Below are 12,500 nucleotides of genomic sequence, written 5' to 3'. Positions count from 1 at the left end.
TTCACAAATCTTTACTTGAAAATTCAATGTAAAATTGAAATCCTTCGAAAACGTCTTTATATTAGTGTATTTCATGTGTTTTAAAATAACATGATTTACATTGTTGTTTGATCAATAGACTAGTGATGAAACGATTGTCGCCGACAATTGATTATTGATCGTTTTTAGCTCTTCGATTCCAATTATCGATTCTATTTTTCATAATCGATTGTCACATGTATGCTAATTAATATCTAATCCCGAGATTCATCTGACTGTTAATCCCGCTTCTATATCGAAACTTGTGCGGGGGAGAGTCAGAGTGGACTCCACATTGAAAAGTGGGAATTCAGTGACACCAGCTAGTGTGTATGCTGCACATATCCATAAAGCTAAATAGAAATAACCCCAAAAATAATAAACATTTATTAACTACATGTAAATACCGATTATATCGATCATTGATCGAAACAGTTCTTCCAATTATGACCGATTATCAATTATGAAATTTTCCCGATTTTTCAACACAATTACCCACTACATGTATTGCCTCCGAATCTCGAGTCTGAGCTATATATATCAGTAAAATACACAACAAAAACAACAGATTGGCCTTAACCCTCACGTAGTTTGCTAAGACTCATTAATTTTGCACCAACACCTTATAAATAATCAGAAAATGTAAAACATATGGATGCATTACCACGTCTTCTGCCTAGAGGTATGTAATATTCAGCGTGCCTTCTGTTCAGTGATCTGTCAATCGATTTTCAATTTCGAAAAGTGGAAGTAAGTCGTTCGTAAGCACGATGGTAGATCGATTTAAAAAATTTAAAATCTCAAAATTTGTATTTCAGTAAGTATGATTCCTATCATCATAAAATGATCACATTAGTTTGATGTTCACAAATTGGAGAAAAAGCATCCATTTTCAAAAGATTGAATCATTAGGATTGTTAACGAATTTACATAGTATGCCTTATTTAATCTGCGTACTTTCACTTTCACTAAAATATGTAAACAAATCAATGAACGCAACATTAAGAAATGGAAACTGTGTGCCCTTTGTTGGACGTAAGTGTTTAATTAATGTCGCATGTCAGGTGGAGCATGCATATAGGCGTCAATCTGGGGTAGGAAAGACCGAATATGAATAACAGAAAATTGAGAAATTAGCGTCAATAATTCAGATAGTTGGTAAAATGGGTAGTAAAAACCGGGCCGGGCCGGGTCAGATCACCTTCGTAATCCGAATTTTTTAGTTTTCTTCGTTATTTTATTTTCGTTTGGTGTGAAACTTCTTAATCATAATCTGGATGATACATTGGATCTTCGCTACAAAAATTACGGCATAATTTTGCTTCACTGTGAAAATATCAACGTTTGTTTATTTCAGGTTGGTAAAATGGGTAGCGAGGAAAAATACACATTTTTCTGCGATTACGATTGAACTATGTGACACAACAATGAAACTACACATGATTTAGATAAATATTATGATAATTTATCACCAAAATACTGTAGCACTTGTTATGCGAGTCTTATATATTTAATATTCACGATTTATTAAAACCCGGGCCAAAAGGAAACTGGATACGGTAACCCGGACCAGATATTAAAATTCCGAATAAAATGAGGATGTTAGCTATCACGTGCACGATCTCATGAAACGTGACATTGCACGGTTCTTACCACTTGGGGGTATCCTCATAAGAACCATCTTTTTAATTAAAATTTTAACCTAACTATCATTAAGTTACTAACGACTGCGTATTCGTGCCAATTTAACCTAGCAGAAAAAATAAAAATAATCGTTTCTACGATTTATTAAGGTAGACCTATACTCGGCCTTAAATGGACTCAATCATGGAAAAAATGCCTTTATAAGATAGATATATATTCCAGTAATAGATAAAACATTGAAAAATATTTATGTCAACATGCTAATTTCATTGTTATTGCTTCTGAAAAGTAAGTATCCCATCCACATATAATCAGCATTAATAAAAATGTATTCCTCCTTCTTATTTTTCTTAATAATTATTATTTTTCCAAAACAAATGAGCTGTAAGAAGCAACATAGACTATATACCCATTTTTTAATGACATGTAATAATTTATTTTAATAAATTTGAATAACTATTTTCATAATGTACACTTTGTGAGCCCACACATGTTAAAAGAAATGCTGTTGAAAATGCCATTTGATGTCAATATTGGTCTTTTCCCCCAATTTTTATGGACTAAACCTTGAATAAATTGTTTCTAATTTACAGATTATTATCTCAGAAAAAGGATTTGCGTAAGAAAATCATATGTTGACGTATCATTTTAAAAGCTATAAGCTCTATAACAAGTACCCCCCCCCCCCCAAAAAAAAATCTTGAATTATACATTATCATATTTTCATACGTCATGTGAAAGAAGTAGGTACAGTTTCTACAGTCATCTGGCCCAAAATATTGATGATTTCACATGGAGCTCAAATCCTGGCATTCAATTAAGGAATAGTTTAGCAAACCCAAAATTCACTCAGTTTGATCAGCAAAATGATTTGTGTCATATGACGAGAGCTTGAAGTTGGCATACAATTGCAAAAATGCCATTTTCAATGAAAATATCCACAAATTCAGGTGGTTTTCCTTTTAGAAAACATACAGCGCATGCGTCGAGCAAATTCATATTGAAGCATGTTTTTCATCTCAAAATAATACACAATATATATCATTTTCATTTTGCTCGACAAATGCGCACATCTTTTCCTGAGCAATAATTTGTATGACATTTGACAGTTTTCAGGCTTATTTTGAGAAAAAGGCGGGAAATGTCTTATTCATGATGTCATAATGCTATCCATTTAGGAGTATCATTCTGATTTTGTTGACATAGTATACCTGGCATTTATTTTACTTTCTTAAAACGCTGATTACGGTTAATTCCAGACACATTTTATAGAGAGACATTTTTTGGGCCTTTTTATGTATACAATCGTACCTTGTTCTTTAAGTATATTTACAACTTTGGATAATAATTTGAACTATGTTAAACTATAAGTATTATAGATACATGTGGTTTGCAATTAGATTTTACATTTTATCTGAAAACAAATCATTCTAGAAGATGGTATTCACAATGTGAATGTAAAACGAAAGTAACAAACTGAATTTTGATAGTTTTGCTATCATGATTAATGCATGTGTGTAATGTGTGTTATATCTTTTATCATGGAATCATTTGCCTGTACATAAATTGGATATACGTACATGTACACCACTTACGCCGATCTATGTAGATACAATCTCAATAAGGAACTACACTGTTATCGCGTTATACAGATGCCGCCCCAATAATTTTGAAAAACAGGAGAGGGGATGAGGAAAAAATGACAACTTAATGACGGTCGGTGAAATAAAACAAATTATTTGTAGCCATTCTTTGAAGCTTGCGCCGTTCTTTAAAAAATCGTCTCTACGATTTAGAAAGTCGTTTCTATGATTTAGAAAGTAATTTCTACGATTTAGAAAGTCGTTTCTACGATAGGAAATCGTAAAAACGATTTAAAAAGTCGTTTCTACGATTTAGAAAGTCGTTTCTACGATTTAGGAAATCGCAGAAACGATTTTAAAAAAAAGTCGTTTCTACGATTTTTAGGTCTCGGGTGACATTGCAATTGCTTGTCGTCTGTCATCGTGCGTTAACAATTCAACATTTTTAACTTCTTGATAAGTATGATCATTCCAATTCCTTTCAAATTTTGTATGAAGCATCTTTGGGACAAAGGGGACATAAATGGTAAATTTCAGGACTCCTACATCCCTTGAGCCTTAAATGCAGGGCAAAAACTGCCACAAAATTGAATATTTTTCAACAATCTTCTTCTCTACCACCACATATATGTAAGAAAAACTAAATGCATTATAGTGATGTAGAGCAGGAAGGCCTACCAAAATTGCAATTTTCATGATCCTCAAATTTAACTTAAAATTTAACAAGCATATGCAGACTTACTTGAGTGCCATTTTGAAAATAAAATTTATGTACATATACTGTGTTGTTAATTGTTTCATTTAAAAATTAGATATATAATACCATCATTTTATATTATGACTTTGCACACTTCATATCTTGAAGTTTTAAGATGTTTTTAAATTATATATCTTTTATTAATGGAAGAAATGAATACTAGCACTATAAATACAATATTTTAAGTCATTATTATACAGATCATAATTATCATGGTTAAAATGTTTTCAATTTTTAATAAAGTACGATTTTTTATTTTTTTTATTTTAATCAGGCAGGATATACATAGTAATTAATTGCTCTCCATATAATCCTCTTTAAACTCTATCTTCAGTTTAAATATTCATAAAGTAGGCATAATTTATCAGTCGGTGATATTTTTTTTAGGACTATTATTGGTTAATTAATCAAAGCATTAGCAATTAAATCGGAATAAATAACACCGGCCCGGGTCGACCACATCTGGTTTCCTTTTGGCCTGGGTTTGAAAAAATTGCCGATAATTAAGATAAAAGGTATTTAAATGGTCAAATAATGCGTTAAGTATCAAATTTAACTCTATGTGAATTGAAAAAATGCTAGGTTTTCAGCAGCAAATGCATATTATACAGAAAATATGCAATAATGTGTGTTTTTGTCTCGCTACCCATTTTACCAACCAGATTTCATACAATCATTGAATTCCTTACCTATAGGTAATATTATGTGCTAAAATTTGGGGCATATAATGTTTTGGCCTGTCCGACTGTCTGTGGCAAATAACTTTAACAAAAAACTTTAACCTTGATCATATTTTTCTTTACACCATAAGAGGTACAGCTTTCATATTTGGTATGTGTATTTCTTGTGGCAAGATCTTTCCATTGACACCAAAATCTTTGACCCTGTGACCTTAACCTTAATCTTCAACCTGGTTCCACTTTGTTGTAATCTGGGGGCATCAGTTTTTCACAAACACATCTTGTTTTTTCTGCTAACAGAGAATTTTGATTTCGTTCATTTCAGTGGGAACTTTTAAAATCAGAGGTAAAGAAGAAGTTTATAACGCATTGAAAGCAGCTTTTGATGCAGGTTACAGATTAATAGGTAAGAATGTACTATCAAGCTAGATTGTCCTTTGTAAGTTACATGTACATTTCAACACACAGTACATACACAGGCAGGGACTTGAAGTCACAAAATATTTGCAATATTATTTTGAAAATCATGAAATAGTACTTCTACACTGAATGTGAAGGTGATTTTTATATTTGTTAATTTTCTGCAATGTTGCATTATGTAAGTGCTTATGTTTACAAAAGAGGAGCACTAGGATGCACTAAGTCCAAAATCACAGAAACATAAAAACGTATGACAAAGGAAAACAAAGACAATCACACTTTTTGGCAGGTTAACAGTGTAGGTTTTTAATGCTAATGCAGCTGTTATTTTCCTCCAGACACAGCGGCAGTGTATAGAAATGAGGGAGATATTGGTGACTGTCTACCAGAGCTGTTGTCAGGCCATAACCTGAAGAGATCGGACATTTTTATAACCAGTAAACTTGGTGAGTTTAAATACTGCAGACTCATCATTCAGAATTTCCTCCCCTTCCCCTGTGTCTGGAAACCCACAGACAGCAATTCCGAACAAACAAGTTTTTACGTGTAACCCAACAATATTCCCCTCCCCCCATGTATTATGACAACTTGTAATAAAAAGCTCGTAGGATTTGTACCACAACAAAAGATGACTATTCTGATTTATTTTTTCAGGGCCCAAGGACCAGGGAGAGGGCACCTGTTACTCAGCCTGTTTGAAATCTATAGCCAGCCTAGGCTGTCAGTATCTTGATCTGTATCTGATTCACTGGCCGGGGGCCCAGGGGAGGAAGCCAGACGACCCCGTCCAGAGGGAGCTGCGCCTTGGCAGTTGGAGGGATCTCATACAACTACAGAAAGAAGGTAAAGATTGATAGGGATAGACTCAACTTTAATGACAGTTAATGGAGACAGAAATACGGAACTTTGATGATGTAAATAAAACAATATTCCAGAGATTCCCTATGATATTTTGATATCCTAGGACTCCTATGTATTTCATACATAGTTTAAAGATTTGACACCATTAATGTTAATTTACATTGTGTAGTTTGTATCAACCCTCATTTTATTTTCTGAAAACATTCTAAATTGAAAGAAAGTCTGATTTTGTAAAGATATAATTTCAGTTTCAACAGTAGTGAGCAGTTATGGTAGTCTTTATCGTTAATGATTATCATAGTTATACGTGTAACTAGGAAGGTAGGAATTGTAGGCCAGAATGGAATTTGGACCTAGGCAACTGGATCTTTATTTCTTTATTATGATACTGGTGTTAACTAAAAAGACCATCTGGCCCCTGAACCATCATTCTGGTCTATCTGGCCCCTAAATCTTTAGTCTGGTGTTATACTCTGAACCATCAGGCTGGTGTTATGCTAACTGTCCACCACATGGGACTTAATTACCCGTAATAGTTAATCAATTATTTTCAGGTAAAGTAAAGAACATAGGTGTCTCAAATTTTCTTCAACATCACATCCAGGAATTGTATACCAAGACAGGAATCTACCCAGAAGTCCTTCAGGTCAGTAGTGTCTGTCCAAATTTAGTGTCACATGTATTACATTCAATACTATCTGTCCACTCCTCCTAGGCACCTGATCCCACCTCTGGTGTATCCAGGGGTCCGTGTTTGCCCAACTATCCATTTTGTATTGCTTATAGGAGTTATGACATTGATCAATGTTCGTTATCTTCACCTTTTATGTATTACATTGAGTACTGTCTCTCCAAATTTAGTGTCGCATGTATTACATTCAGTATACTGTCCGTCCAAATTCAGTAACACATGTATTACATTGAGTACTGTTTGTCCATATTTAGTAACACATGTATTACATTGAGTACTGTCTGTCCATATTTAGTGTCACATGTATCAAATTCAGTACTGTCAGTCCAAATTTAGTGTACCGCCATAAAATGGCTGAAATATTGCCAAAACGGCATAAAACCATAATCAATCAATCAGTCAACCAAAATTAGTGTTATATATATTACATTCAATACTATCCGTCCAAATTTAGTGTCACATTTATTACATTTAGTACTGTCCGTCCAAAGTTAGTGTCACATATATTACATTTAGTACTGTCCGTCCAAAGTTAGTGTCACATTTGCTTACTCAAAGCAAGCTAAAGTTTTTAATGCATTGCTGCTTGAAAATATTGAAACTTACACCTCTGGTGTGTCCAGGGGTCTATGTTTGCCCTACGATCTATTTTGCATTGTTTATGGGATTTATGAGATTGATCACTGTTTGTTACCTTCACCTTTCATCTGTAGTGTCGGCCACAGCTATCATATATCTCAAAATTTTATATCATTTCTTAGTCATTTGCTTCTTAGTGGTATATCATAATCAAGTAGTGCATATGTAACAGGTATAAATTATCAGGTAAATCGATTCCTAATATTTGGGGAGAGGGGATAAATTTATCACACTCTTTACCTCAGAATTTGATAATCACTTGTACTTATCTCAAAATATTTCATTGTGCAAGGATGATAAAAATAGCACTGGAAATTCCCTTCTTTAGCATGTTGCTGAGACACCTAATTACTTAATAGATTTCCAATGCTGTTTTTATCATCCTTGCACAATGAAATATTTTGAGATAAGTACAATTGGTTATCATATTCTGAGGTAGAGTAACCCTGTTATTCAGAATCCTGACAGCGATTGTGTAAATTTTGCGATAAACAAGTGCCACTATATATGTATGCAGTCATATGGTGATCTGTGAATTGGAATTTTGACAGACTGAGCACCATCCACATCTGGTTCAAACTGATTTGATCCGGTTTTGTGAGGAGACTGGTATTTTCTATCAGGCCTACTCCTCTTTAGGGACAACCACCCAGGACAACCAGGTGAGTTTACCTGATGGGTATTAGATAAAGTCACGTGATCTACAATATATAATGCTAAAGCACATGTATATTATTATAACTTCTTACAGGTAAGATAAATAGATGCTCAAAGACAAATAGCAGACTAATGAGAATGATACATGAACTATACTCTAACACCACCCCATGATTCTTTTTGTAAATCAAAGTTTACCGTACTTTATTACACCTTTCTGAAGTATGTTATTTATAGAAAAATGCTCGTGGTTTTAGGACATGTTGTCTTGTCTGTATGAAATTTCCTGGAATTTTTAAATTAAACTTTTTACACCCATGATTTAGAAATTTTACAGACTTTTCCAGCATACATACCTACATCGTGTAATATGATAATTGCACTAGCTGGTTGTCCATTAATATTTTCTTGGGATTATTGCAGATTTTAACTGACCCAGTGGTTACGGAAGTGAGTAAAAAGCTTAAGAAAAGTGTTTCCCAGATCTTACTGAAATGGGCCATTCAACAAAGAATAGGTATATGAATTGTTCAACGAACAAGATTTACTTTACATAGGAGTATTCTCATCAAAAATGGAAAACTGTTCACAAATTCATTACACATATTAGACAACCGCTCAATAACTGTTATTTTCATTCATATGTTAATTCAATATATCCCGATGAACTTGAAATAAAGGACACCACAGAGTCATCCACTTCTGCTTCATGCTTAGATATTTTATTGAAAGTATAGTTATTAATGACATGTAGCAATATTCCATTATCACCTGCATATGGTGTTTACATCTCTCAACTGATTCGATACACAAGAGCTTGTTCTGTGTATGATCAGTTTTTAAATGGAAGCAGGTTACTGAGAAACAAGTTGATGGTACAGGGATTCCAACAATCTCGTTTAAAATTAGCATTTCGTAAATTCTATGGTCGTTATAATGATCTAGTTTGCCAATACAACCTATCATTGGGTCAATGATGTCTGATGTGTTCCATGCTGATTGCTGGGCTGTTCTTGGCACACTGATTTGAATATGGATAACTCCATTTACCTGATCAAGATATAGGGCTCACGACCGATGTGACCGTTCGACAGGGGATACTTACTCCCCCTAGGCACCTGATCCCTACTCTGGTATATCCAGGGGTCCGTGTTTGCCCAACTCTCTATTTTGTATTGCTTATAGGAGTTATGAGATTGATCACTGTTCGTTATCTTCACCATTCATAGACTACAATTTGACAAAACATTATGCTGGCATCCTCATGCAGCATTTTAAAATTTTGTTCAAAATAATTGCCCCCCTATCAGGGAGAGATAGCAGTGTGGATTTAGACGATGATAGTGATGTGGGGCTCACGGCGGGTGTGACCGGTCAACAGGGGGCGTTTACTCCTCTTAGGCACCCAACTCACCTCTGGTATATCCAGGGGTCCGTGTTTGCCCAACTCTCTATTTTGTATTCCCTAAAAGAGTTATGAGATTGATCACATCTGATCTTCACCTTTCACGATGTATAGAGGTACATGTGTGTATACAAGGCCAGATTAATGTTATTAATATCCTCCTCACAAGATCTAATCCAGACCAAAGGCTGTCTTACCAATACACTGACCTCTGTGCTTCAGTTAATTGTCACCACTCTATAGTCAGGATAAAGCCACAGTAGCAATTTGCGGTCAAACTCAAGATCTTGGACGAATCAAATAAAGTGGGATTTTGCTGTGTTTAATTGAGATTTCGTATTGCTTACATTTTTTTTTTTATCAAACAACAATAAAAATCGGTCATTAATACATGGAATTCACCAATAAAAAGACGTTTGTGAAGGATTTGAATTGATGGGTAACTAAGTGTTTTTCCATTGAATTTTTTAAGAAAAAGATTTTGTGAATAATACAAAAATGAAGATGGTTTCGTTGGACAAGTCTGGGGGTAAATATGGGTTTTTAACTACATTTAAACATTTACAAATAGTTTTACAAAATTTATAGCAAACTTTTTAGAATATGTTATGCCCTTAAAGTTCTATATAGGAAAAAGATATTCTTAGATAAAATTAAAATTTTATATAAGCAAAAGAAATTCTTAGATAAAATTTTCAGATGAAAAACGACGAGGTTACACCATGGCTGTATATGGTTCATGAATAATCATGTCCTATCTTCCTCCTCCCCTGGGTTAGGGGTCACATAAAAGGTATTTGTTGAAAACAAGGCTATCCTATTGATAATGCAGTAATAACGGGTTACGGTAGACTGCAATAATATCTGGTAACGGTAGACTAGTGATAACTGGTTACGGTAAACTGCAGTAATTGGTCGCGGTAGACTGCAGTAATAACTGGTCACGGTAGACTGCAGTAAAAACTGGTTACGGTAGACTGCAATAATAACTGATCACGGTAGACTGATGGTTAGGTACAGGTACGTTGATATATAATAAATATGTTCCCATGGTAACAACAAACATGTACTGACTCACAACTTCTTCAAATTTTATTTCAGGCGTGCTACCGAAGTCCAGTAATCCTCGCCATATTCAGGAGAACATAGACCTTTTCTCTTTCCAAATCCCGGAAGAAGATATAAATCTGCTGAATTCTCTGAACAAAGGGAGACATTATTGTTGGAATCCAAAGGATATTGCTTAAGTTGTAATGTATGTTTCACGAGTACATGTGTGTGTGTGTTGATTGTATTACAATCAGATGTGAAATTCAGATCTTTCTCATGCTGAAGTGTAAAATAAAAGGACTTTTTAAAATGATTATGATGTTATGGATTTTGTTTTCTACATATGTGGTGGACGGAGTGGTTGCATAACAATTTGATTAAAAAATACTGATTCTGTTCCAGGTTCTATAGATTGTACATTCAAAATACGATGTTGAAATCCAGACAGACTTATTCTTTATGTTAAGGAATTTATTTTTTAAAGAACAATTTCATATTAAGTTCAGTCGATACTAGTATAAAGAGGGAAGATAAGTGATCTATCTTATAAATCCTTTAGAATACCTTATCAGTATAGAAAACGGCAAACACGAACCCCTAGACACACCAGAGGTGGGATCAGGTGCCTAGGAGGACTAAGCATCTTCTGTTGACCGGTCACACTCGCCGTGAGCCCAATATCTTGATCAGGTAAATGGAGTTATCCGTTGTCAAAAATACTCCTCCTAGTCACCCGGGGCCCTTATTCACAAAACTTCTTACGACTAAGCTGAGAAAAATAATTCTGTCTGATAATCAAATACCGATCACAAGGCCATAAGGATGTACATGTATTGAAGTTTTATAAACCATGGATGTACTTTACATATTAATTAAGAAAATCTACAAGAAATGAAAAATAAGAAAATTACAGTGTTCATAAATTTTGATCTTAGTCGTAAGACATTTTATGAATAAGGGGATGTTTACTCTTCCTAGGCACCTAATCCCACTTCTGGTGTGTCCAGGGATCCGTGTTTGCCCAACTCTCTATTTTGTATTGCTTATATGAGTTATGAGATTGATTACTGTTCGTTATCTTCAGCTTTCATGTACCTTTGATTTGCATGTCATCATAAATTAAAGTCACAAGCTGTCGATATTTGTTTTTTGTTTTTATACATTTGTCTTGCATGTCAACATAATTATTGCACGTTGACATATTCATGTTGTAAGTAAACAATTATCTGGCTTGTCGATGCAACCTATAGGAAAAGAATTGTTTTAAGAGGGCGGAGGTATGCTATGATAATAATCCATATCTTGTTATTCATATTCTATATCTTGCAATTTGATTTATATTCTTGTGATATATATATATATACTCGGTAATATGTCATTTACACTCTATATATTGTGATGCATGTTGTATGTCTTAGAATTCATATTCTATATTTTGATATATTGCAATTTCACGTTTTGTATATTTTGTGATTTATTTTCTAGTTTGTGCTCTGTAGTCAATCGTGTTTTTATCTGTAGTCTATATTACGTGGTTTATATTCAATAATCTTCTTAATCGCATCGCTCATGGCAGTATTTGCATATCAAGTGAAGAAAGTTTGTTGACAGTAAGGTAAAACACAATTAACAGTAATGTAAAAGTCGTTATTTACGCGTACGGGAAATAAATTTACAGTAATTAGGCGGTCACGTAACAGTGGCGGATTTAAGGGGGGTGGGACGGGAGCGTAACAAATGTAAGGTAAATCGTGGTCTCTTGTTTACAAAAATGTAAACGATAAAAGAAGCAATAATTTCTTCCACTCTCGGAGAAATATATGACAAAATCTTTTGATTTATTGAATTATTTTTATTGGGAGAACTTACATTTTTTCAAAACCTCTTAAAATTTGTGTCATTTCATTAATTTCACTTTATTAAAAATGACAGAAAATAGTAAAAATGACTACACAGGAGACATATTTCAAGATCTATAAAATCTGTAAAATCCAGGAGCTTCCGGGGACTTTACCCATTGGGCTCCCACCAGACCCGCTGCCTTATAAAGTTGCGCCCCCTCCCCTAACCGCAATTCCTGGATCTACCCCTGCGT

The 12,500-nt window shown here is 34.2% G+C and overlaps 2 protein-coding genes across 4 annotated transcripts in view; one reads left to right on the top strand and one right to left on the bottom strand.

The window, feature by feature from the left end:
- Positions 1 to 12,500, bottom strand: part of LOC125665267 (transmembrane ascorbate-dependent reductase CYB561-like) — a 29,305-nt gene that overhangs the window by 15,428 nt on the left and 1,377 nt on the right. Inside the window, exon 1 of one of the 2 annotated variants that reach the window (XM_048897920.2) lies at positions 683 to 775. The exons of the other annotated variant lie outside the window; for it this stretch is intronic. The gene's annotated coding sequence lies outside the window, so the exon portion shown is untranslated. Of the gene's footprint in view, positions 1 to 682; positions 776 to 12,500 lie in introns of those variants that run through there. 2 annotated transcript variants of the gene reach the window in all.
- On the top strand, positions 960 to 10,719 carry LOC125665294 (uncharacterized oxidoreductase YtbE-like). 2 transcript variants are annotated; one of them, XM_048897945.2, is made up of 8 exons: positions 960 to 1,053; positions 5,008 to 5,088; positions 5,441 to 5,548; positions 5,757 to 5,945; positions 6,518 to 6,609; positions 7,845 to 7,955; positions 8,374 to 8,467; positions 10,457 to 10,719. In XM_048897945.2, the coding sequence occupies exons 1-8, from the start codon at positions 1,008 to 1,010 to the stop codon at positions 10,600 to 10,602; spliced, it is 867 nt and encodes a 288-aa protein (XP_048753902.2). In that variant the 5' UTR covers positions 960 to 1,007; the 3' UTR covers positions 10,603 to 10,719. The 2 variants fall into 2 exon arrangements, with proteins under 2 accessions (XP_048753902.2, XP_056008151.1); XM_056152176.1 differs by lacking the exon at positions 10,457 to 10,719 and adding an exon at positions 9,525 to 9,778 and having other exon boundaries at positions 962 to 1,053.

This window comes from Ostrea edulis, chromosome 10 (genome assembly GCF_947568905.1).
Source record: "Ostrea edulis chromosome 10, xbOstEdul1.1, whole genome shotgun sequence".
NCBI lineage: Eukaryota > Metazoa > Mollusca > Bivalvia > Ostreida > Ostreidae > Ostrea > Ostrea edulis.
The sequence above is the reverse complement of the archived record's forward strand: the minus strand, read 5'-3'. Positions and strand labels throughout refer to the sequence as shown.

Coding starts and splice junctions, on each gene's coding strand:
- LOC125665294 (XM_048897945.2), top strand. CDS start 1,008: ATGAACGCAACATTAAGAAATGGAAACTGTGTGCCCTTTGTTGGAC. Junction 1,054..5,007: donor CTGTGTGCCCTTTGTTGGAC/GTAAGTGTTTAA, acceptor CGTTCATTTCAG/TGGGAACTTTTAAAATCAGA. Junction 8,468..10,456: donor GGCCATTCAACAAAGAATAG/GTATATGAATTG, acceptor ATTTTATTTCAG/GCGTGCTACCGAAGTCCAGT.